At 33.9% G+C, this 27,738-nt stretch overlaps 2 protein-coding genes across 3 annotated transcripts; both read left to right on the top strand.

The window, feature by feature from the left end:
- The first annotated feature begins 7,005 nt into the window (after window positions 1-7,005).
- On the top strand, window positions 7,006-14,389 carry LOC120343297 (uncharacterized). The gene is made up of 7 exons (XM_078111050.1): window positions 7,006-7,128; window positions 7,354-7,449; window positions 8,040-8,135; window positions 9,282-9,377; window positions 10,313-10,408; window positions 10,816-10,854; window positions 13,270-14,389. Exons 1-7 carry the CDS (start codon window positions 7,096-7,098, stop codon window positions 13,762-13,764), a joined length of 951 nt encoding a protein of 316 aa, XP_077967176.1. The 5' UTR covers window positions 7,006-7,095; the 3' UTR covers window positions 13,765-14,389.
- Window positions 14,390-19,907: 5,518 nt separating this feature from the next.
- LOC144420836 (uncharacterized) lies at window positions 19,908-21,820 on the top strand. Of its 2 annotated transcripts, none has more exons than XM_078110520.1 (3): window positions 19,908-20,035; window positions 20,916-21,123; window positions 21,629-21,820. In XM_078110520.1, exons 1-3 carry the CDS (start codon window positions 20,017-20,019, stop codon window positions 21,747-21,749), a joined length of 348 nt encoding a protein of 115 aa, XP_077966646.1. In that variant the 5' UTR covers window positions 19,908-20,016; the 3' UTR covers window positions 21,750-21,820. The 2 variants fall into 2 exon arrangements, with proteins under 2 accessions (XP_077966646.1, XP_077966647.1); XM_078110521.1 differs by lacking the exon at window positions 19,908-20,035 and adding an exon at window positions 20,632-20,709.
- Window positions 21,821-27,738: the final 5,918 nt, after the last annotated feature.

Raw genomic sequence — 27,738 nt, forward strand, 5'->3', positions numbered from 1 at the left:
TATCAGCAGTTTTTGAGCTTGGTGAACTTGGTAAAAAAATTTCAACTTTCAAACGGATAGTTGTACCAAAGGACACGAAAAGAAATCCAAACTTCCGTACTCCGAGAACTAAAATTATAACCAATGTGGTAAATCAGGAGTGTGCAGCCTGTGGCCTTCAAGGAAAATGGTGATGCGCGCGTAAGAGTTCCAATATTGAATGATATCTGGCCCGCTAAACTAGTTTCGATTTGGTTTAATCTGGTACGTGCCGGTAATTCTAATCCTGAGTCCAATTTATTAAATATGCCCACAAATCCACACACCCGCACACTAAAAACTCATATATAATCAATGAGGTAAATATTGAGTGCGTAACCTGCGGCCCATGGGCCAAATGTGGCCCACAAGGAAAATGGTACTGCGCGCTTAGAAATTCCAATATTGAATGATATGTGGCCCGGTAAAGTAGTTGGGATTTGGTTTAATATGGTACGAGCGAGTAATTCCGATCCCTAAGTCCAATTATTTGTCTATGCTATGATTTTCAAACAACGCATGTCACAAGATCAGTAACCAAAATTTTTGTGACTACAACTACTAGATAGCTCATGTTAAATGAATCTGCGGTTCGCGGTTTCACTCAGTTTTTCGTATCCCTTCTGTATCAAAAGTTGAATACCCCTGAATGAAAACATTATCAACAGTATACGACGCATTGGTATTGATTCGCGTTCTCTCAATACAAATTATGTATGAGATGTGTCCGATGTTAGTCGCTAACGTTAGTTAGCTGCCACATATTTTACGATTTTTTTTTCAAAGAAATACTCAAACCAATCGAACTTTGATGTGGTAAACCTTTCGGTTGTGAAACAATATAGATTAATGCTTCTTCAATGTGAGCAAACAAGAGGGAAAGAGAAAGCTATTATGAGAGTTATTATTTGTAACAATTAAATTTGAAGTATTTTCAGGTTAGACATTTTAATTTTAATCGTAAAATTGGGAAAATTTGATGGACATTATTAGTTTCTAGATATGTGTACTATAGCACTATGTTTTATCAAACTAAAATCAAGTCACTAAATATGAAAAACAATTGGGAAATGTTTTCAGTCATGCCGGGTGATTTTAAAACACATTAAGTCTTTGAGGAAATTAAAGTTATTTTACTCTCAATTTTTGACTTCGATGCTTCTAGGTGTACGAACGAAACTTCAGATCATCTTAATAAACCGATAAACCCATTCGCAGGCTGAATATTCTAGCTTCCTAAGTAAAACTAACAAGAAAGTAAAAGTGTACAGTTTACGTTTTTGAACATAAAACCATTTGTGGACATCTGGTATTCAGAATTATGAATCGATTTTATATATGTTTAGCATAAAGTTATATTTACATTTTACGCAATATTAAATATTATTTTTGTAAAACATCAAAATGATATTACCGCCATATTTATGGCAAATCCTCATTACTGCTTTCGAAAACCTTATATTAATCAATTTGGAAAGACCATAGCATAAATTATTCCGGATGTAAAAGCAAATGTATAAAGTCTCGAGATCGATCGAGAGATCAGATAAAGGCCGGAAAAATCAAGGACATATATTGCTCCAAGTTACACCCATATGTTTGCGTTGAATATGAGATTCGGATATTACTCTCACACGCGATGGAATTATTACCCATTTATTACAATCATTCATTAAAATTTATTAACAAATTGAAATACGAGAATATCGGTCGGAGACCGAAGACTTATCGATCGAAACTGCGGTTTCGATTCATGACTCTATAGTGACACCGCGTGTCCCACCACTAATTATTTAATAACTCGCTAATTCTACGACATAATTTATCTAAAATCAATAGGCTTCTGGTCCGAGATATGATGAATGCACATGTAAAATTTCGAGCAGATTCAATCACGCCTTCGTGAGATATCGCATGCATCTAACAGATAAACAGACAAATACCTATCAACATACTTACCTATCTAAAGATCGATATAAGTATACAATGTAGATGAAGACGAGTGGTTATATATATTGAAGATTTTTGATAGCTTTTCGTTTCGTTAAAAGGGACGTTTTCGTTAAAAGGGACATTTATTTCAGTGGCACTGGATTAGAACTGTATGCATTCCTTTTTAATTGTATTAGAATAAACGTAATTTCTTTCTTGTTGATATTTCAGTGGAATAAAGCAATAACTCGTTTTCAAGCAAAAAATAAACCTTAGAATGATTCCTAAACAGAATATAATTAATTTCAAGTCGCAAAATTGTAAATTTATTGGGTTTGGGTTATACATGATGATCGGTACAAACCTACGTTTTTATATTGAACAAATTTTATTGTTACTTATCGATCTTAAGATCGGTAAGTATATTGATAGGTATTTGTATGTCTGTCTGTCTGTCTGTCTGTCTGTCTGTCTGTCTGTCTGTCTGTCTGTCTGTCTGTCTGTGTGTCTGTGTGTGTGTCTGTTAGATGCACGCGATATCTCACGAAAGCGAGATTGAATCTGCTCCAGATTTTGCATGTGCATTCATCTTATCTCGGACCAGAAGCCTATTGATTTTGGGCGAATTATGTCGTATAATTAGCGAGTTATCGATCAATTATTGATATAGTGATCTAGATTTTTGTAAAGCGAGAGAATTTTGAAACCCGCCGAGTGTGTGTGTGCGATGCGCAGTGCGCAAGTTACAAGAGCGGATGAATCGGAACTGTAGTTTCTGTTTTGGGGGATCCCCTAACTATCGATCGATAAGTCTTCGGTTTCCAACCGATATTCTCGTTATTATATTGACAGTATGGGTGTAACTAAAGAGAGTTATTTTTAGAGGTTTGTTAGAGCTATTGACAACTAATATAAAATATTCATTAAATATTTTTTAAAATAAAGTGCTATGAAAATGAGATAGGCTAAATTTGGATTTTAAATATATATTTTCGGTAACTGATAGCAAATTTCAATTTCATTTTGATGTAAATGGATGAAAAAGAATTATAAATGTGAGTAATTTTTTTAAGTTTGAATATTTAATCTTTAAACACTTCCGATGACCATTTGGTGTCTTTTTCAATCTTGAAAAGAACGCAATGTTTTTTAATCAAATATTAGCTAATTCAGCGTTTTTCAAATTGTCCCGGAATACCTGCGCTTTTTATCTCGCCTCGCGGAATACTAAAAAATTATAAGTTAAAATTCATAATAAAAAAATGACCATGACCCAGAGTCATCGAAGAATGGCCGGGATCGCCATGGCGACCAATTTAGACGCAATTTCAATTCCTGCCCTGCGGAACAAGCTCGCGGATTGGAGGGCTCCACGAAACACAGTTTTGGCAACTCTAATAACGGTATTTAGGGCTATATTTATTTTTCTCTCTTATGCAAGCTATTGTAAGGAAATACCTAAATCATTCAGTTAATGCCTCAACGGGGAATTTACTGGAATAACCTGGGTAAAACTCATCATGGAATATCTATTTTCCAGTAAGTTTATGTCAGCTGTATTTCATTTGCTGAAATTGCATTTTTGTTCAACTTCAATAGTATTTGTATTTGGTAATGTCAAAATTAGTCATCATTCAGTGACTATAAACAACAAAGAAAAAATTGAAATATTGCTATATTACTGTGGCAAAATTTGGGATTAAAAGTTGAATCCGAATATTTATTCCGTTCTCGGTATCAAGTAAATGAGAATTAGCCATTTTTAAATATAATATATTCACAAATACAAATATTCTTCAACAACTGTTCATATTATCAAAAAACAATATCTGAAAATAAATACTTGTTGGAGACATATGCAATTCTCTACTGAACCTGACATTAAACATAAACATTCTGATGTAAACCCATATTATTTCACGATGAACATTTCACAGAGGAGATGGCGCAAGATCGCCATAAACACAACGAGGAAATGAAGAAGCTTAAAAAAGAATATGAATTGAGAATACAACAATGTAAAAATTTGACAGACTTCAGAATTAAACAAAGATTAGAGATAGAGAAACGAAAAATAATAAACCAGCACGAAATAAATATGTTTGATAAAAGGAAACAAGCTATTGTTGACTTTATCAAACTTGGGTAAATAATTTCCTTTTTTCTTGCATCTCGTTGTTTTCAAACAAAGCTTAGTTCAACCAAGTATATGTCCCTCGTTTATGTCGACTGGATGATGAACATATCTAAAAAATCCTTTAATATTTTACCATGTTATTAGCTCATTGTCACAAAATTGATACATGAACACTTTGCAGAAAATGAGTATTAGCCGAAATTTTGAAAACTCTCTTCTGTCTGAATAAATTCAATTACTTTCATCTGACATATGCTATGTGTCACCCCCGATTGTCGTGTAGTGTAAACTTTACCTAATAGCGCGAATACCAACAGCGGGTTTTCACTATTCTGATTTAGGATGCGAGTTCGTATAATGGGAGCTAAACTAATGCGGTGATAATAATGTCCGGAGGTGAGGCTATGCTGCACGACAATCGAAGGTGGCCCAAAGATACCATCACATATATGTGATATTCTTATACATGGTCTTGCCTGGTGTGAGAAGTAGCAAAAAGTCGTATATATAAATAAATTGTCTTGACTAATACAATACATTTTACATTAGCCAGACCCTGGGAATCAATTCGTTGTGATTGATCTGATCTGAAACTGATCATTGTCTTAATTTTGCGCGCGATATGATGAGTGGAAAGCTTGGAACCACCAAAGAACCACCAAAGATTGTTAAAATAAAAGATCATTAGCATTTTGTCTCAAATTTTTTATTACTTTTAGAAAATGGCTTATATATTTATATGGGGCCGGGTGTACTGCGTGTTCTTTAAAACTCTGAATTTACATTCGTAAACGCATTGACGTGGAAATGAAAAAGTAATCACACTTATAGGCCAGTTAATCGCAAATAGTGCAATCGAATTCCCTTGGCCGCCGTTGTGTTAATCTAACTTCAACAGAAATATGGTCGTAGTAGCTCCTATAAAACTAGATATTTAAATTCAGTTTTCAGACAATTATGCACTCTAGAACATAGTTTCCCTATTCTGCATTTTTTTTCGGTTACTAATTTTGGGATTCAGAAAACAACTTCAAATTTATAAATGGTGTAGACATCAGAATATTTCTACAACGTGTATGACATATGAAAACATTTAAACCTCAAACCTAACGTCAAATCAATCAAAACTGTACCCTTGAGGAAAATGATCTAACTTACCCAAAGTGTGTCACCATCAGTCCTGACATCACAACTTACATGCCTTGGTTTGTGGCAGCACAATTTTACCCACCATGGTTTGCAATTTGCTGCTGTGGTACCCCGCCCACTCCATTTGTTTGTGGCAGCTAAAAAGTCAGCCACCATGACTTGACTATAGCGGCCATGGTTTGGAAATCCCGACAAGGTTTTGCGGCAAGGTGCTTAAAACCGCACTTGTACTCAAAGGCGAGGTTTTGGTTTTAGAGGGCAGTACCAACTCCTTTTCAAAATGTGAAATAAAATTCTGCGTACATGCAAATTTTTCGTATATTGGAAAGCTTTTTAGACTCATTAGTACTTGAGAACCCACGTTTTATAGGCAGCTCCGCTGGCTGTTACGGTCTTACTTGACAATTACAAATTTCAGAACCCCCCTTTTCTGACTGCTCCCATGATTATAGGGCCTTGTTCAGAGTATACCTTCATAACAATCAAAGAAACTATGTGGGTTCGTTAGCAGACTTTAAAAAAAGCAAGTAGACACACAGCCGACTATATTGAAAGCAGAACAAATTTGGTACAAGACAAATTTGAGTCCCGTTCACACCCCGCGGAACCAATTAAAGCAATTATAGCACCCAATCAAAACAGAAAATAAGAGAAAAAACATGTGGGCCGACAAGATACGGAAATTCTCTTGAAAAATACGTCAGTTTTTATCGCCATAAATTCGTGAATAAATAACGACAATGATTTGATTATGTTCAAATTATTTATTTATTTTATATATCTCTGTCCGTTGTCGTCCATACGTTCAATTTTAGAACAGGCAGCTGCGGCGGAATGTTCTGAAGCCATGTTCCGAAGTGGACTTTTATTCCGATAAATAGAAATGACATATTACGCTCATGTATTCCGAGTTATATGCAACTGTGAGTGTTTTCCAAAATCATCAATTCTGAATATAATATAACAATAGTTTTGAGACATAAATAAATTTTCCTTTGTATGCGAAAATGTCATTACAATGGTTCGTGATCACATTACATATTGTTTTCAATGAACCATTTATGCTTCAAGATTTACGAAATATTTCGAACAAAAGACAGGGGCCAGGGGTGATATTTAATGAATCGTGTTACACAAAAACATTTGAGGCAATTCATTATTCAGATTGATGGTGAACAAACTTGATAGGTTAAAAACATGCTTGTAAATTTGACTTTATCTATTTGCCAAACTTTGCCACCGCTGATTGAAAGACAGTATTTTTTCAGTTCTTTGTTGATTCCTCATTTTGCGGTGAGGATATATTACATGACCAATTATTTTGTATTCATTTCCTATCTCAAATCGTTGAGGAATGGAAAAGTCATTTAAATTTTCAAGTTGTCGTGTAGTTCATTCAAAAATGAAGACAACGAAAGTTTTTGAAAGTCTGCAAATTATGTATTTAAAAAGCGAGTAAAATGTCAGTTAGTTTCAATATTTTAAATACATAGAGACTGATTGAACTTCGCGATTAAAATTCAATGAAGGGTATATGGACCCTACGCTGGATGAATCAGAGATCAAATGTACAACATGTCTCTCTTGCTGATCTAAAAAAGTTTTGACATGTTTTATGCTAAAAGGAATAATGCAATGTAAAACTACTAAATGTCAATAAATGCATTTGTAGTCATAACATGTGCCTTTTAATATTTGTTAGAAAATAATGTTTAAAGTGCCACTTACTTTGCTTGTGTATATATTTTTTTATTTTGTTTTATAATTATAGGAAATTATTAATATTACTTATTATAAAAAATTATAATCAATGACCGGATAATTTATTAAATTGCGAATACGTATATGGAAATAACATTATGTCAGGTCGTGCAAAAGATGGAGATGACCAGGTGGTGTTTTTTATTTAAATTGACTCGATATTTAAACTAATTTGAATTTAACATTAGCATATGAGTAACCGACTGCTATTCAACGCATTTAGTAAGTTTTTCAACTGTGGATATTTCAAATGTTAAGTTGCGCATTTTCAATATCAAGTTCGTACATGTGCGAGACATTAGTCATGTGAGCGTTATGTAATTTGAATTAGTTACTTATTTATTTTTTTTTCATAGGAAACTGCGATGAATCAACCTGCAACCAGCGATTGTGGTAAAGATGAAATGATGAATTTGATTTTGCAGAGATTGGAAAAGCAGGATAAAGAGTTGGTGAATTGAATTTCAGATATAATTTTAAAGAATTTAAAAATTTCAATCTTACGATTTTTTGTTTTTGTTTTTAGGGAGATGGTTTGTCTTATATAAAACATATATTGTGTCAAGGAGGAAAACTAAATCCGCCTAATATTTGTTATTTGTAACAACATGAGGTATTTATTTGTTTAAATTACCCTGTGAAAAAAACCATAACATTGTGCGATTTTCCAGTTTTCAACTTTTTTTTGTAATCTTATGATTGTATAATCGCTGTCGCTATAGTTGCTGTCAGTGTGGCAGGGCATAATATAGAATCGGACATATTGCCAAGCATTTTAAGGGCTTGGGCATTTTGGAGTATTAAAGCTTTTAAATTTTAGTCGACGCAACAGTATAGGTTATGTTGAACACAATGAAATTAATAAAGTAAGAAATATTGAATATGCCCGTATCTGGCGTATTTTCTGTCCGCAAATTGTGGTAGTATTCTAGATTAGTATCACTTTTATTTTATCTTAAGTCGGTGCAAATCTTGGCTGTATGCATCTATAATGCATACGGGCATTTCTGAATATTCAATTAAATTTTTCAAAATATTTTAGAATGAACTCAAGAGAGAAAATGACGACACAAAGAAACGTTTGAAAGAGACCCAAGTAGAGCTCAACGGAGTAAAAATCGAACAGGCTGTTTACAAGGTAAAATATATTTTAAAGTCACCGTTATCTAACAACTCATTGAATATTTTGAAAAGAGATTTTATTGGTTGCCTAATCCATGAAAATTGCGGTTTTAAATAAAAATGAAAAATCACAAAAGTAAAATGTATGTTCTCGAGAATTCAAAACTTTATGACTGCCTACAAATATTAACTAGAAAATAAAACTACTATGTAGTAAAAACATTTTTGAAACTAAGCAGCAATTTTATTTTTTAAACCAGAATCTTCCTCAATTGTAATGTAATTACAAATATTACAATCGATAATATGATTACTTTTTAAAAAAAATTAATATACCCTTCTTTTAGTCTATTTTTTCTCGCCATCTACGCAAAAAAGTTCTGTTAGCCATTACCCCATAATTCGTATGCGTATATTCTACTTAGCGAGATGGCGGTCAAAGATACTACCAAACCATTACCCGCGTATATGAGTCAATGGCCGAAAATTTATTAAAAATGTACACTAAAATCGCGTATAGTAGGTACAGCCACCATTGATATAACTACAATCGTTGCCGAGCAGTTCACAAATATTTAAAATGTTTCACCGTTACCTGTAAAGGGGTACCGTGAAAGTACAGAGATTGTCGTAGCTTTTTCAGGTTCTGTGACAATGATCGTTTCCTCATAATTCAGTTTCAACGTCAATTGAAATATCACGTGATCCGAATCACTTCTGCATTAACAGATCAAGTCCGCAGTCAACCATTTCCCATAAAATAAACGTCCAAAATTCATATGCGTTGTTTTACCAGTTCCTGAATCGGGGTAAGAATACCGGCACATGGACTATCGTAGCTTTCATTTATTGAAGCTTATTTAATCGAGAATATTTGGAGCAAGAATAAATACCCTGTTTTAAAAATGAAATCACCGTTGGAAGGTTTCAAACCGAGTGAATTTTGAATTGAACCTGAGCTTCAGTCTGTCTTTCATATTGGTAAATTGTGCCCTGCTTAGAAGGGTATCATTTAGCACTACGCCAATCAGCTAGCCAAGTCGCCAGAGAAGTATGGTTCAATTTACTAATTATACCTTAAATCCTGTTAAACCTTGGCTGTGGTCATCTATAATGCATACAATATTACTGAATATGCAATTCAATTTTTATATTATTTTAGGATGAACAGAAAAACAAAAATGACGACATGGCTAATCACGTAAAAGACAACGAAGAAAATGTCATTGAAGTGGAAACTGAACTGGCAGCTTACAAGGTAAAACATATTTTGAATTGGCCGTTATCTAACAACTGATCGAATACTTTAATCAAAGATTTTATTGGTTACCTAACCTATGAAAATTGTGGTTCTACATTGATATGAAAAATTACAAAATTAAAATTCCAAGTTCGCGAGATTTTAAGACTTTATGACTGCTTACAAATATAGTATAGTGAACCGTTCTAGAAAGTAAGCAGCAGTTTCATTTTTTTTTAATCAGGATCTTTCTTGTTTGTAATGAAATATATATATTTAAAAGATTTATTTACTATTCATTATCATACATTTTCCGATGAATCAACTTTTCATGCACTTGTTTTTAATCATTCGAATTAAATATTCTCACCAAAACTTACCATTACCTGTATAGCGGTACCGAGAAAGTACAGGGACTTTCATAGTTTTTTCAGGTCCTGTGACAATGATCGATTCTTCATAATTCAGTTTCAACGTCAATTGTTTCATCCGAGTCACTTATGTATTAACAGATCAGGTACCGCAGTCAGCCATTCCCCATAAAATAAACGTCCACAAATCATATGCGTTGATTTACCAGTTCCTGAATCTGGGTACGAATAACGGCACAGGGACTATCATAGCTTTCATTTATTGAACCTTATTTAATTGGGAATATTTGGAGCATGAATAAATAACCTGATTTAAAAATGCAATCATTTTTGAAGATTTCGAACCGGCTGAATTTTAAAAAGAGCCTGAGCTTCAGTCTGCCTTTCATATTGGTATAAACTGCCCTGCTTAGAAGGATATCATTTAGCACTACGCCAATCAGCTAGCCAAGTCGCCAGAGAAGTCTGGTTCAATTTACTAATCATACCTTGAATCGCGACCTGTTATTCTTTGGCTTTAGGAATATATTATAATGCATATAATATTTCTGAATATTCAATTCAATTTTTATATTATTTTAGGATGAACAGGAGAAACAAATAGACGACATGGAAAATCGCATAAAAGACAACGAAGAAAATCTCATTGAAGTGGAAACTGAACAGGCTGCTTACAAGGTAAAGATATTCCGATGTGGCGGATATCTAACTCATTACATATTTTGAAGTAAATATTGTATTGGTTACCTAATCTATGTAAATTGTGGTTCCACATGAATATGAAAAATTGAAATTCAATGTTAACGAAATTTAAAGACTACATAACTGCCTACAAATATTAACTACAAAATAAACCCATCGTGTAGTAAAATGTTCTAGAAGGTAAGCAGCAGTTTTAGTTTTTTAATCGTGATCTTCTTTAATTGTAATGAAATTTATTTGAAAGATTAGGTTTTCTGTAAATGACTTCCTCTATCACCTTGAAATTTCTCCGTAACAAATAACATATATGGCCGGGTGTTCGTCTGTTAAAGAATGTTTGATGTACAACATATCAAATGGTAAATTGATCTAACCTTTTTTAGCGGAATTTCGAGAATACGTATCGAGAAATTGGAGGCGAGGTAAGAGATTACGTTCTCACGTTTTACTACGTTTTCAACATATACTTTATTTTTAACCGATATATTTAAATACTACTCTTACAATTAATACTATGATTACCGGTACTCTTACTTTGTAGAAAAATTTTACCAACTTTCATTTGACCAATAAGACCCGTATTTGTTTATTCTATTTCGCGAGATTCTTAACTTATATATTCATTTATAAGACTTTATTTAAACGGGAATATTTGGAGCAAAGAATAAATACCCCGATTTAAAAAAGAAACAAACTTCAAACCGGCTGTATTTTGAAATGCCAGGGGCATGGATAAATTCTTAGAGCTATTTATATCAGTAAATTCCCTGCTCGAACGGGTATTCATTTAGCACAGGGGTGACGAACCTATTTTCTATCGCGGCCATTTTATCCGTCACCGATGAGTAGGCGGCCGCACAACCGTTTAGTCATATTATGATACCTGATAATTTTCATCAACAAAAACAAAAAACTGCATCCACACAGCTGAAGTTATTTAATGATATATTGCAGACTAAAATGAAAATTCAAATATTCGATGCACTTTTTCTTAAGAGATTTTTTGGAACTTTTTTGCTTTACCAAGCGCTCAATATGATGACGAACTGATGATTTGGAAGCTCACAACTACCTAGTAAGATTAATTTTGTTTGTCAGGCTTGACCTGTGTCTATTAAGTTCGTTTTCGGGTGGCGTCATCTCAATCAGCCAGCCTCGCGCTCGGCTCGGGTGTTCGATATCCGAATTTCCGTTTAAATACCGCATCATTTTTGAATCGAATTTTTAATCGACTACCAGGGTATCAAAGTGCAATTAATTTCTATTGTACTAAAATAAATTGTAGTCTTTGATATTTTTCATCGCATATTTATGGATTTGTCTGACTTTGATATCTTGAAAATAATCTTGGGTGGTATCTTTGTGATAGAGCGGAGTCAGTATTGCAATAACAGATCAAATTTGTATAATTCGTAACATCGCAAAAATACGAATTAAAATTGGATAAAATGGGGCAGTTTGACAAGTTTACTTGTGGCCTTGGATTGACCTGATATTTCACAGTGAAGTTCGCATTTTATCTACGCAACCGCAGGTTACATTAAATAAAACACACAATCAAAATGATAAATAAGGCATTATAAATAGACTCGTATTGGTCGTCAATTGAATACTTTGCACAACAGAAAAATCATTATCCGATAAAAAGGCCGGCTCTTTTATCGAGTGGTGTAAATCGGGGCAACTGCCCCAAAAGTCGTTCCGCGGGGATTTAGAGGTGATGAATAAGTATTTTTTGAATCCTGACTGCTAATCAATGCAATGTATGTTCAATCAAATATGAATTGTACCAAAATAAATTATATAGTCTGAGACTTTCAAATGTCTTAAGACCGATATGTCTCAAAGGGGAGATACCACGAGCACCATTAAATTAATATGACAATGCACTCAAATTGCTCGTATCGGCTGTGAATCAATTACTTAACATAACGGAAAAAAAAAACAGTATTCATGGAAAAAGTGTGCTCTTTTCACAAGTGACCTGCGTCGACAGTTGCATGGGAATTCCCGAATTCGTTCTCTACCCCCATCCTCCCCGTTTTAATTCTGACTGCGCCCTTAAACGTACTTTATCCTATAAATTCCTGTCTTAGAAAAATATTTTGAAATCTTCTGTACAATGCCCCACCATAAAAAAACACCACCGTCCGCACCAAAAATATAGAAATAATTTATTTACGGTGCTGGAAATGCGGATTGCGCCGGAAATTCAAATTATCAAATCATTCCTAATCCTAACTCAAATTAGATAATTACTAAATTGGTATTTTAAAACACGGTCTTTTTCGAGTTTTTTTTTTGCATTCGTGGCGGTGGCAAGAGATCCGAAATTATTGAAGAAAAAAAGAAATTATAAAAGAATCCATTCTGTGACGATTTTTTAATCCTTGAGATAATGCTGTGAACATTCTATTACTTTCAAATATCCCATCTTCGTGAGCCAAAACATTGCATTTTCACAAAGTTACCCCTCCTCCATTAATCTTTATGCATTTGCTAATAAGACAGCGTAACTATGTTAAGACAATGGTCATTTTGATCCATTGTTAAAGGTATCGATGTTCCAACAAAAATTGATGTATTGCAAATAGAGTTGCCAGTGATATTATTAATACTGGCGCTCCCGTTTTCTCTGTACAGTTTCTATGACTTCAATCCAAACATACACTGAATCGCCTAAATGCTTCGCGGGCCGCAGGTTCGTCACTTCTGTTTAACTTAAGCACTACGCCAATCGAAATTTCTGTATTTTTTTTATTCATGATAAAAAGTTTTAATTATTAGTTCTAAAACATTTAACTTAGAATTAAACGAATAAATGTTGATTATTTCAGACAACATTCTACTTGGATCTGGACAGCTTTCGAGATATACTGTTGGAGCAGATTGGTGACGAAGAAGCGGCTGAAGAGGAATTTGAGGAATGGTATCAAGAGAAACAAAATCAGAAATGGAAGCGGATCGGCGTTGGTTTTCTTACTGAAATTGTAGCAAGCGCGGGCATTGGGGGGTTGGCTTATGCTTCTCTCATTATTGGAACAGGTGGATTCTCTATTATTTTCTGTGGTGGTGTGGTACTAGTGGCAGCCGCTGGTGGGGCTGTGTCATTTGGTTTTGGTCTGGGTGTTTACAAATTGTATCGTATGTACAAATGTTACCAATTCAAGAAAGCTCATGACGCTAAAAATTTACCAGTTGGAGTGTTTTTTTTAAATAACGATGCTCAGAGTAAGGAATCTCACAATATCGAAAGTGAAGAAGCGACCACAGAGAGTAATAATGTTCCAAACAATTGGGAATTGTCGGCCAATAAAGCGATGTTGTCATAAGTTCCGCAAATTCCTCACAAAATACGATAATAAAAATATATTTGGATTGGTATACCAATATACATAATAAAAGGACTCAAACAATTTATAAAATTTAGTAGCGTGTGATTTGAGTATTACTATATATATATAAATACTGTTTCATTATCTTTGACGAAAATTAATAAAATTACTTACGAGTAAACGTATTATCCACATTAACGCATTTGCAAATGGCTTTTATTACCAATTGAAGAATATAAAAATAATTACTACATAAAAGGTTTCAACTTGAATTTAATTATCTAGAAGCAATTTTATTCAGAAACAACATGATTTTACGGTTTCATGAGAAATGGAAATGTTTTATCCCGCTCTGACCTTTTAAATTCCAGCTGAATTAAAGCCATTGGGCATTTGCTAAGTCTATTTTTCATAGGTTTTAAACTAAAATGCTGTATATATATTACAATTAAAACTTGTGAAATATTAGAAGTACTTCTCTAATTAAATTTCGCGTTGGTGATGCAAAAATAAAATTGAACTTAATTTAACAATCTATGATTTTGTAAATTCATTTCACTTTCAAAATTTGTAATACAAAAAATTTAACAAACCTGATTTTTTATTTTTCTACTTTTGTAAATAGTATTTTTGAATATGTTCTTTTGCGTTACTTGCGTACAATTTCTTTTCACAAACAATAAAATTATTCAAAAGTAACTTTGTTCATTTTGTTATACTAATCATAGTTTGTTAACAATGCGGGAATCACCTTGTTAGGAGCAAGTTGGAAAATATATACAATCTATATATATTAAAACGTTTGGAATGCAATGAAATAACAGCCAGTCACATCTGATACCCAATCTCATTTGTGCAATCGTATTTAAGAGGCACCTAAGCGAGGAAACAATTATGATCATTCCCGAGAAAAGATTGGCAAAGATTGCTGGTAACAACTCCGAAAAATGAAGATCTTAAAAAAAAAAAACTCATGTGGTATGTGGACCAAGATGGCGGACATCTGAAATTAGTATGTGTACCAGGTTAGGATTAGGCCATAATTTCAATTACAATTACAACAGGAGTCACTTGGCCAGTTCCCGAACTCTGTGACTCACAGCAGAAACACCGTCTTACTTGGCACTTGTATTTAAAAGCATTTGAAACAATGCCAAAAACTGTGCTTCGGGTAGTATATTCCTACGCCATTTTTATGTTGCGAACAGTACAAATGAAGTCACGTGGTAGTTAAACACCTGATCTTGTCATTCTTTTTAAATGAGAAAAGTAAATTACCGGTATTAAATATCTGCGAGTTTCGCATGGTGTTGCGTCAAATCGGAAACAGCCGTCTTGTTCGGCGAATTAAAAAACGTGTTCCCAAGAACAATAGAATTCAGCGGAATAATGAATAGATTTGTCAGATCGTATAGGATTTATATGAAACAAGAAAAATAACAACAACGACTGTAATAATACGTTTGTAATATTTATTTAGTCAAACTAAGATACATCAGTTTAAATCAATCGAACGATAACAGTTCAACAGTACATTGACTAAGATAGCAAGATTCAAGTACTAACAGCTTTTATAGGCTTTTATATTGACTTGTTGTGTGATTGGCCTAAACATAAATACGCCACACACACTTGGGCTTACAAAGCAGCTAATCAAAGCGCTTTCTACTTCACACGTTACAAAATAACAAACATGGCATAACTGATGATCGCAAAAAACGATTCATATAGGTCCATTAATAAATAATAATAGTGAAATAACGAAATAATTTACTTTTGTTAAAGAAGTATGCTATCACGACAATCGAGCCTCGCGCATTGTTGATACATGTACTTTTGCCACTCGAGCATAGCATACGCGGCCGGCCGGAACGTCTGTAGGCCTGTGGGATGACGTTCACTTTTGTTATTCTCGAATGATAGTGGTCTTATTCAGCCTTGTTTAAACTTTGTTTATGACGACTCATTTGGCACAAAAATTACGATACCCAGGAACTTTATTGAGACCGATGTACTTTTCTATTCTCCCACAAAAGATCGAACCATGGCCCTATTTCGGTGATGGTGGGTGGGTGGGTACCGTTTCTAAATCTTCCCAATTGGATGGATATTTTGTTTTAACAAGATTTAGTGTCAAACAAAAATTCACACATATAAGCAAAAAAAGAGGACTAGGTATGGATAATTGTTACAATGACAATATTGATCACTTTATATATCTTAACGTTTTAATCCCCGTAAACAATTTTGCGATCACTGCAGCAAAATGTTTTCAATGTTTGGATTGAAATGTTTAACAAACAAGAGAGCAACGCTCAAATATATGGACACGTGGACCAGAGCGAAGCATTCCTTACTTTTGACGTTACCGGTACCGTACCCTCAAAAAACTTCCGAGTTTTCAGTCACAAGAATTTTCACAGTTAGCCGTCACGCTTGGCGGATAAAAACCGTGTTAAATAAAAGTAATAGCCTTCTGGCAAAAGAATCAATCTTTAACCACTGAAAATTTCAAAGCAATTTGTCCAGTATTCGAAGTAAGGGCAATTTTTTAATGATAACGATGACGAAAAACAACAACAACAACATAATATTGAAACGATCGTTATGTCCAATGGCGTGTCCAATAAAATATATTTCCGAATGAAATTTATCTAGAAATTCTACCAAAAAATAGAATATACTCATTAATTAAAAAAAATACTCGATTTGATTTTGAAATCATCAGGTATTTGAAAATGCCCTATATATAAGTCTAGATATCTAGAACCTGCCCGATTGTATTTAACAACGCTTGTCATTGTCAAGATATCCGTGCCAACTAAATCCAGATCACCATTTAACAATTAACTATGAAGTAGAAACCCAAAACAGACGCTTGAGTCCAAAAGTTGCGGTATAACACCAGTAAACTAACAAAAAAATTAACACGGTGTCGCAAATGTATTGCGCCCGTTAGATAATGGATGTTTATCGACCGATGACCCCGAATTCCTTCCTGTTCATATCTTGTCATGCTCCTTTTAAGCATGAGTATTTTTTCAAGTTGTCGCACGTAGACCAGTTTACATCTTCAAAATTGCTATTTTGTTGCAAATTGTTTAAACAACTGCCACAAAAAAGCATTTTAAAGTATTCCAGAGGTTCTATCGCAAACGTAATATGTGTTTGATTATATATATACAATATACATATAGGCAGAACTTAAGCAGTACTAGAATAATGAGCGTCACATATATATATATATATATATACGAGATGTAAAAACACTAGCAATGCGGTACCTAAAATTGCTGGTCACTACAGTTTGATCTCTATTCTTAGTTTTAATTTTGACGTACATATAAAACTTTGATATACATTTAGAAACAGAAATACAAACATTTTTCGTCCATTTATTTCAATCACTATTGGAGACGTGAAATAAGGCGAAAAAAGCATAAATTGGTGCGAATCAGTACTAACATTTGTCTTAAAGCTGGTGGTTCACAAAGTCGATTGACCGGGTGCCACCCATGGGGGGAATAAAATAATAAAAGATAATGGAGAAATAAAACTGACTCAAAAATGTACCACGAAGAACATTTCATCCCACTATAACATTATATTTTTTGAAAACATTTAAATACAATATATTCTTAAGTTGTAAATGCAATTAGTACTGTGAACCTGTAGAAATGGATAGATCGGATGATAGTATAGTATTTCAATTAAAAACTAGCCTAATCGGAGAAAAAGATTTACTCTTGTTCTACCGTTCAAATTTAAACCTATATTGAGTTAACGCCTCAAAATATAACAAAGCAAAATGGAAATAAACTAACAACAGCAACGAATACCCATGTTCATAATATGCAAGCCATTTTTGTGTTTGTAGTTTATGACACCACTGAGATCGTTTATAAACCAAAGACAAAAATACGAAATGCGAACAAATGTACAATTATCACACTTTAATTAACTGCAGTTGTGTCTCTTTAGTACAAAGCAAAGCTGTATAACCAAATCAAGATTGAATCAGGGAATATATTCAACGTTATATTTAGATTAACCCTAAGTATCCCAGTCGGAGAGGAATTCATCCTCAAGGAGGAATGTTGTAGTTCTTGACGAAATTTCACTTTGTATTTGCTGTAGTATTAATACCATTCTTAAGTACATTTGTACCCACACTTATATGCGTCCCCGGACATTCACAACCATGTACATTTGCATCCACGTACATTTGCATCTAGAAACTTTGCAAACGTATATTTGCACCCACATTCATATACACCGGCGAAAACTTGGACCTACGGAGATTTGTACCAACAGACAATTTCCCCAACGGGTATTTGCGCTCAGAACATTTTAACTTACATTTATTTTGCAGACACGAACCTTTACACCCAAAACCCCACATTCAATTCACACGTATTCGCACTCGTGTACATTTTCATTCACGTACATTTGCATCAACTAGCATGGGCACCCAGGACTTTGAACCCAAGCTTTTTTGCACCCACGAACATTCATGTCTGGAACATTTGCACCATCAGACATTTGTACCCACGTTCATATGCACAGTCGGAAATTATCTCCTACCTATATGCATGCTCGACTTGTCGAAGGCAAAATTTATATCGAACAAGTTGTTCGCAGGTTTGCAATGATTTCGCATTCATTACTAGTCCTAACATCTGCTTTTCTATATTTCTCGACCTCAAATTACTTCAAAGACTGGTGTCCATATTTACAGATGTACGTAGAAAGAAAGGTAACCTAATTGAAAAAATGCAAATGAACGCTTTTGCATGACGTTACAATGAAGCTAATTGTTTCAGTTGATGTCAATGCAGACAAAAAAATTACTTCTGGCAAAAGTTCCGACAAAATGCCACAGAGCTCTGAGATTGTTGATGCTTGATTATTTTCCTTCGCGTTTGGTCATATTTGTGCTGCTTTTATTCGTCACTAAGTTTATTTATTTTTACAAAACCAAGATACTTCAAACTACAATTTATATCCCTCGCGTTTTCCCTTGTCCTAGTGTTAAGTTTCCCATTTGACAAATAAGAGGAAGTTTACTACACTCTGCTTGAGCGTTTATTCTCTCCCTTTCAGATTACTATTTTTAGACTTGCGCTCTGCTCCTTACTTTTTTTTTCTCGAGCGCTTTTCTTGAAATGATTGATTGCAGACGATTAGAATGAATTGAGCTCAATATAGATAGACTATGTTAGATTAGTTTTAAACGGCATAGTGATTGTTGTCGAAAGGTTACGTCATGTTTCTGAAAATTGTTTAAAGTTTGTAAAAAGTATTAGAAGAAATTGATATTTTACAAGACAAACTAAATGCAGAATTGTCAAATTGTGACATTTGAAATAGGGTGATGGACGTTTGTTAATAATCATTAAAAAAGTTGGTTTACGTGATACAGTCGTTGACACATTTTATGGCTGCAATTTAACTACTCGCAGACTTTATATTTTGGTTAAGATTGCCATCAAACAAAACTACAGATTCAATATGCGAACAAAAGTATGAGATTTTGAAACAATAAACATACATTTTGAATTGCAGTAAAAACCGCTTTTAATCTGTTATTTCCCGCCTAGTAATTCACCAATATTTACGAGCATGTTTCAAACGAAACTAATATAAATCACGTTCAACCAAGACAATTCCTAATGTCATGACGCGCAAAGAAGAGGGTTGTAGGTTTATTCACGTATGTGTGTTACATCATTTTTTGAACGAGAGAAGCGATTTTTTTCTATCTTTCCATCTCAAGGGAATCACATTTAGATATGGTCATATTATTTAGCAATGCCACATAAAAATTGTCGTTTTTCCCTTTTTCTTGGTATTCTCTCTCTATTCGTTTTACGAATCGTGCTACTTTGTGTTCTATTTCTTCTCTTCTTCGGTACGAGCAGGAACGCACCAATTTGGGATAGTTTTGCCCATATTTTTAAACCCTGAGGCTGCTTGCAAGCCACTATTAGTCCGCCCTATCATATATATATATATATATATCAAATTCCTCAAATGTTCTGGCAGCACTTTTTGTATGCGCAATAGCAATTCAAAAGTTGATTTTTAACTTGATCATTAGATAATATAGCGCATGTTTCATATTATATTTGACTACTCTTTTCAGCAGAAATTTTTAGGAACTACCTAAATCATTTACTTCCTGCCAGTCATTAGAGGACACTTTGTTTAGTTGATCAATTAACTGGATTCACCCGAGTAAAACTCATCATGGGATATTCATTTTCCAGTAAGTTTTTGATTTATGTCAGCGGTATTTCATTTGCTGAAATTGCACTTTTATTTAACTTCAATATTTGTCTTTGGTAATGTCAAAATTAGCCATCATTCAGTCACTATGAATACCAAAGAAAAATTTATAATATTCTAAAAAGTTCATTATGAAATTTAATTTCACACAAATATCCATATTATCAAAATATAGTATTGAAAATAAATACTTTTTGGATACATATGCATTTATGCACTGAACCTTGCGTTACACCTTGTTACTTATCGATTTTAATCGGTAAGTATGTTGATAGGTATTTGTCTGTCTGTATGTGTGTCTGTATGTCTGTTAGATGCACGCGATATCTCACGAAGGGGTGGTTGAATCTGCTCCAGATTTCACATGTGCATTCATCATATGTCGGAGGAAGCCTATTGATTTTGGATGAATTATGTCGTATAACTAGCGAGTTAGCGAATAATTAATTAGTGATGGAGAGATCTGGATTTTTACAAAGTGAGAGATTTTTGAGACGCGCTGAATGTGTATGTGCGTGTCCGATGCGCAAGTTTTCGCGCTAGTGAGTCAGAGCAAAGGTAAGTTTGACGTCGTCGCGATGCGCAAGTTTCCTACGAGAAATTTTTCCACTTCATAAAAGTATTTCCTCGATTAGTATTTCGACGACGACATGGGTAGTTGGCTATTGTTTCCTACATTTTTGATATTGGCTGAAAACTAATCAAAACAATCCAGTTCGGGTTTGCAGAATTTTTCGAATCGAAACCGCAGTTTCTGTTTTGGGGGATCCCCTAACTTTCGATCGATAAGTCTTCGGTCTCTGACCGATATTCTCGTTTTCATATTGCCAAATATTATTAAACTATGAAAATTTTTACAGGGGATATGGCGCAAGATCGCTACAAACACCAAAAACAGATGAAGATGCTTGATAATGAGTTCGAGATAAGACTAAACCGAAGTGAAAAATTGACAGACTGCGAAGTTAAGCAAAGGTTGGATATTGAGCAACAAAAACTTAAATACAAGAACGAAAAGGATATGTTTGAATTGAAGAAAGACGCTATTTTGGACTTTATCGGACTTTTGTGAGTGTTTCATTTATTTATTGCAGCTTGTTGTTTTCTCAAACGAAGGTTAGTCCAAGCAAGTATGTCGCACGTTTATGACGACAGAATTATGACAAACAAGTAGCCTATTTAAATATATCTGAAGAAATCATGTAATTTTTTACCATGTTATTAGCTCATTGCCACAACACTGATTTATGAACAGTTTGAAGAAAATGATTATCGACCAAAATATTCAAAACGTTCTCATGTATGAATAAATCCAATCACTTTTATCTGACATTTGATGGTAACTTTGGGCCACCGTGGATTGTCGCGTAATGTAAACTTCACCTAATAGCGCGAATACCAACAGCGGATCCTGTAGATTAGTGTAGAGCATGGAGCAAAGATTTCATTAAACATATATATGCCATTTTTATATAAAGTCTAGTTTGGTGTAAAGGTAACAAAAAGTCCTTTGAATGAAAAAAAATTTCTTGTTTCTGTATTGTTCTATTAACTAATATAATTCATTCAACAGCCATAGTATGGGAATCAATCCGTTTAAAAGGGAAGAATTTCTTAACTTTGCCCGCAAGATGATGAGAGGAACACAGCTTGAAATTACCGATGGACCATCAATTAGTTATTCTACAATTTAGTCCCTACTGGACACACATATATAATGCATTTCAATGTTAATTGCGGTCTACTAAAAGCAGCGCATATATGTGGATGGTAAAAAATAAATTGTGCTAACAAAGTGATTATATTGCAATTTATTTATGGGTAGCAAGTGAGTGCTCTAATTAAGATTCGATGAGTACATCGAGGCCGTTCGCATTGATTTACATTGGTTAATACTGGAACAGTAGAACTCAAACCAGGTTAAGAGGCCTGCATATCGCTTCATGTGCAAGATATCAGCAACATCATGATGCCAGAAACTCTTGATTACTTTCCTGAAAACGTCTCGGCGGGGAAAAGAAATCAGTATATAATTATAAGTCGGTCGCAAGCAGTGCAATGGAATTCTCTTGCCCACAGTTGAGTCAACTTTACATCAACACTTATACGGGGTTGATCTTAAGTATTATTACCCAGTTTTTATACGAAATACAGGTCATTGAATAAAATACTTGAGCTTGAGCGCAGTTTTGGAATTCAGCAGTTTATCGGTTCCCAAAATCCCGATAAATGGGGCAGGCATTAAAATATTCGAACTACGCCTATGACATTTAGAAATTATTATTATTAATACAGGCTTTCTGCCAAAGAGGTGTCAAATCATAGTTTGAAACAAAGTATTCGCCGAGTTTAATTAAAGATTTTCAATAAAACGTTGCAGTAACTTAGAAATCAAAAATATAATTTTACTCATTTCCTCAAAGCAGCTATTCCAGCTTTTTCACTTTAGTGTGGAAGACTTCCATGTGTAATTCTGATAAATTGAAATTCGATTGTCGGTCTACTTTCTTAGTCTCGTCCGGTAACCAGTGGAAGGAATTAGTCAGGCATAAAATTAGTTAGCCAGTTATCCTTGTTTTTAGATGCATGGACTTGATAGTGTAGAAAGCTGTAACCGATCAGCGGTAATGTGAACACCCTTAAGCCGAAATGAATTTAAAATTATTCAGTCACAAGTTACGTTTAATATACAAATTCTTTTATTGCGATACGACCAAGTAAATTGCATATATTTTGCAAAAGTCACTCCGAGCAACCGGTCACTACAACTATTTGGCTTAGCGAAAGGTATTTTTCATTATGTTATATACATGAAACGATACTGTTTTATGTTACCCCTTTCACAATGACAGCGGTTAATCAGTAAATTCCGTCTGGGTAACGGTTGAAGTTTTTTCATTGGGATTTGCAGCCTTGGTTACCAAACTTATATAAATACTACATCTACCATATCATATATATACATACTTTATTGATATGCTTATGTACAAATGATATTTTAATGTATTCTAATATAATAAAATTGTCAATAACTTTATCACCAAGAATATTTAGGTATATTTATTTTAGATAGTTACGTTATTCGTAAGATCTAACACCATTATCATGAATCAAAATAATGTCGATAAACCAGAAACTCAGCAAAGTTCATGATTGAACTGAATTTCCTTGGCCGCAGTTGTGCTGATCTCACTTTACCAGCCTTTTGTTTGCGTATTGAAGACAGCCATTTTGGTAACGATAGACGATTGTACGCTTGATGGCACTCTGTAGTATGTGAATCAAGAGGGCGGAGACCGGAACGTAGTATGTATACCAGGTTCGGGTTAGGCCATAATTTAGGTACAAATACTACGGGATTCACTTGGCTAGTCCCCGAACTCGTGATAGAACAAAAATAAGGAAAATTGAAATAATATTATGTCCTAACCCTAACCTAGTACACATACAACGTTTCGTGACAAGAACATTTTATGCTCCATGACATTATGACTTCCAAATATTTTGAACAAAAGACTGAGGGGCAGGGGTGATATTTAATGAATCATGCTACACAAAAACATTGAGGCACTTCAGACTGATGTGTGACCAAACTTGATAAGTAAAAAACATGCTTGTAAATTTGACTTTATCTACTTGCCAAACTTTGCCACCGCTGATTAGGAGACAGTAGTTTTTCAGTGCTTTGTTGATTTCTCATTTTGCGTTGAGGATATGTTACATGACCGATTATTTTATATTCACTTCCGGGCTTATTACGTGCAAGATGGGTACAAAGGTAATTTGAATTTTTAAACAGTTATTAAGTCCGTTTAAATATACAGGCATCACAAAATAAATATTATGTAAAGCCCAATCACTCCAGCAAAGATAAAAAAAACAAATACCTAACTGTGTAGAGTTTTTTAAGATGCTGCAAAATATCATAATGAAAAGCTCGTAATAAAAGATGTTGTTAACATCGCAAGATCCCACAAATTTTGCTTACACATTTCATCTTTTAAGTTAACCTTTAATCAAAACAAAGTCAAAGCAACTTTGAAACTGTTGAAATGCCTTTTGAATAAGTAGAATAAATATTCGTTTTCAACCGCAAACTTACGAACTCTAATAAAACAACACATATATTTTGACTAATTTTATTATATTTTCATCAAATATTCAACTTATTCCGATTTTCAAAGAAACAATTTTTTATTAAAAACATTAGGAATGTTTAGGAAAATTGAATTAAAATTCACAGAAATAACAAACAGTGTCAGCAATCATTTCGATTCAAGTTTTTATCAATGCATGTGAAATGAAAATTTAATTCAGGTAAAAGAGAATATTAAAAAATTATTAACCTATTATATATAATTGACTAGACTAGTATCAATAGAATACTTATATCGGCTATGTATATTACTTAGATCAGGGGTGTGCAACTTTCAATACAGGAGGGCAAGATGGAAGTAACTGCATGGATGAAACCTCGTGCCGCACCATTTTCATAGGCTATCTAGTACTGTGGTAGTTATACGCACAAAATTAGACATGCGCTGTTTGCATAAGCTAGCTATTAATACATTGTGAAGTAACATTTGTTGATATTAAATTGAACTCAGGTATATACCACGCAACCAAAGGGCATAGGAAATACTCTTCGCGAGCCGCACAATTCTTCTTTGATGACTGCAATTGGCCGCAAGCTGCAGGTTGCACACACCCGACTTGAATAACAAAATTTCACACTTTAAGTAACATTCTTGATACTTAAGCAAATAAACATGTAGTTTCTTCAATACAAGATAATTTTATTTTGCATTTATGAAAAGATCCCAATTTGAAATCATAAATGAGCAGAGCTTTTCTATTGTATTTTGAACATTGTTATTCAGCGTTGAAACAATGACTAGCGAATAATGAAGTATCATCTTCCTGATATAGATAATGTTATGAAATCAACCTAATTCCTATTCGGAACGCCATACCTCATTTTTCGAGAAACAATATTTATAACAAATATCAACGGAATAAGAAAAAGAAAAGAAATGTAACTACAGTCCCTGAGGTCTTGTTTTAATGCTCAAGTATTATTTCAATGCTGTAATTTTCAGATGTTCCCTTGTTCTATTGCATGAGTTGCATGAGGGTATTCCAACCCCACGGAGTGCCAGAGGAGTTTCACAGCTTCACTATTAACAAATGGGTTGAAATTTCTTTCGCTACTAAAAAACAATAAGTTGAAAAAAAAATTAATAAACAGTAGCGTTTTATTTAAAGTCAAAAAGTTGGAGCAGATGACAAACATAATATTCTTAGATAATAACCAGCCGCGCTGGTTATTAAACTTTTTCAGCCGCGCCCCCCCTCGAAAAATTTTACAAACTTCGCGCCCCTCCCCCCCTCTTTTCGCTTTGAAAAAATACTTTTGTGACGGACAAGTTGTTATATATTAAGATGGCGCTATAACTGAGTGTTGGTCTCATAGCGGTATGCTCAGATTGTTTAGGCATAAAACGCTTCGGGGTACAACTTCGCCATTCACTGTCGTATGTATAAAGCCAAATAGTGGTTGGTCATCATAAATTCTCGTTTTTTCGCTCAATTTGCAATACTTGGCAAAGTCAAACTAATTATTAAGTAAAACTAAACAAGCAATAAACCTATCCTTTAATTTATTTTCTGCTTAAACGTTTACATAAGACACGTAAAATTTCAATCAATTGTTGTCGCTAAGGCGTTTGCGATTGCATTTTGTTTAAATCTCCATTGTTTACGTTAGCGTGGCGTGGTATTTAAGCCCTAAAAATCTTGATTCCGGTGTTTATTCTTCCTAAATCCGAAATTTCCCTCGACATATTCTTGTGCCGCGAAGACGATTATAATTACTTTTTTGTTCTCGAATGGAACCATGACACCTCTGAGAAAAACGAGTTAATTTTTATTATAATCATCAGCGACGAGATGCTAAAGATAGAATAAAGAAGTGAATCCGTAACTAAAAATTTTTTATTGTAAAAGTGGCGTTATAAAATACTAAAAATAAAACGGAAAACGCCATGAGTTTTGTTTTGGGGTGGACCGCGACAGATTAAAAACATTTTCTTAGACATTGAAAATCTCATAAATTCCTTGTGCGTGCGCCACACCAGTAGTGTTCTAAAACTACAAACTTTATTTAAATTTTACTCCGTGGGATCGCAGACTTATATATATACTTATATCGCAGGAATATCTGTAACGGTGATGTCTTGGAATTAATCGAGTGGCCGAATTGCGATAGAGCGGAGTGAGAGATGCAGGGACAGCTCATATTGGTGAAATTGGCAAGAATACAAATCAAAACAAAATGTAATCGACATTTTTATGGTTGCGGATTACCGTGTTATTTTAGAGTACTGGTGCTTTTATTTTATCGACGCAATCGCAAATTTAATTTATCACGATTAAATGAATAAAGCAACCATTTTAAATAAGTATATCAATCATGGATTGAATATTTTATTCAACAAAAAACCATTACATATTCGTTGAAAAAGTCGGCTCTTTTAATGATTGGCGTAATCTCGAGGACTGACTCCGAAGCCGTATCGCGGGGATTTCGTTTCGATGAATATGTATTTTTCATTTACTAATATACTTTACATGTATTTTAGTTGTACTAAATTAAATATACCTTTTGGGATATTATACCAGATCTTTCTAATGACGACAACGAATTCACACGAGTGCAATATATATAAAAAACTAAATGCAATCACACTTTATTATGTCTGCGGATTGGCGTGGTATTTTAGATAGGTAATATTTTGTTGTGAGTCGCCGCAAACGCGAGTTACCTCGAACACAAATGAAATAAAATAGAGAGACTTTTTGAATTATTGTAGTTATCACGAGACAGAAAAATTTATTATAACACGAAAAAGCCGGTATTTTTAACAAACGCGGAGACCGTTTCAGGAGCCGATACATGTAAATTCACGATTCCAACTTGTGACCTCTCGCGCCCCCCCTGGGAGCATCTCGCGCCCCCCAATTTGAGAACCACTGAATTCTAGATAGTTCAGATTTCACAAAATAATAAAGATGTTCAAAGCTTAAGTGTTTATGTAAAGAGTAATTGTATCTGAAAAAGTTGGTTAAGATTCCAAAAGAGTGAATTATCAAAATCTTAGACGATTTTTACACACGTCACAAGTATCATAAATAAAGATGTACAAAAAAAGATACATACAACATTGTAACTAGTTTAATGAGCGCATTTGTTCGGGCATCCATTATTTCCTTTTCGCGGCGGTGGTCTAATTCTCGCCGTACTTCCGCTCTTAGCGAACACTGTAATTCGTATTTTCTCTCTTTCTCTTTTATTTTTAAACGTATTTCTTCTTCTCTGTTAATATATATAAAGCGACAACAAATGAAGGCATAGCCTGTCAATATTAAACAGTCTTCCTCATTAGATATTTATTTGCAATTAAAGTGCCTAGTCATGACTATAAATCCATACAATTCATTATTTCTTCTAGCATAAAACGTGTCAAAATCAATTCAGATCAATAAGACAGTTTCCATATACGAATCCAATACCAACTTAAAAATTTTGAATGTCCTTTCCATCTTCCCTCAACATACTAAGCTCATAAATGAATACAAAAACTATTCGTCATGTAATATATCCTCTCCGAAAAATGAGGAATC

The sequence above is a fragment of the Styela clava genome, chromosome 3, assembly GCF_964204865.1.
Source record: "Styela clava chromosome 3, kaStyClav1.hap1.2, whole genome shotgun sequence".
NCBI classification, from domain to species: domain Eukaryota; kingdom Metazoa; phylum Chordata; class Ascidiacea; order Stolidobranchia; family Styelidae; genus Styela; species Styela clava.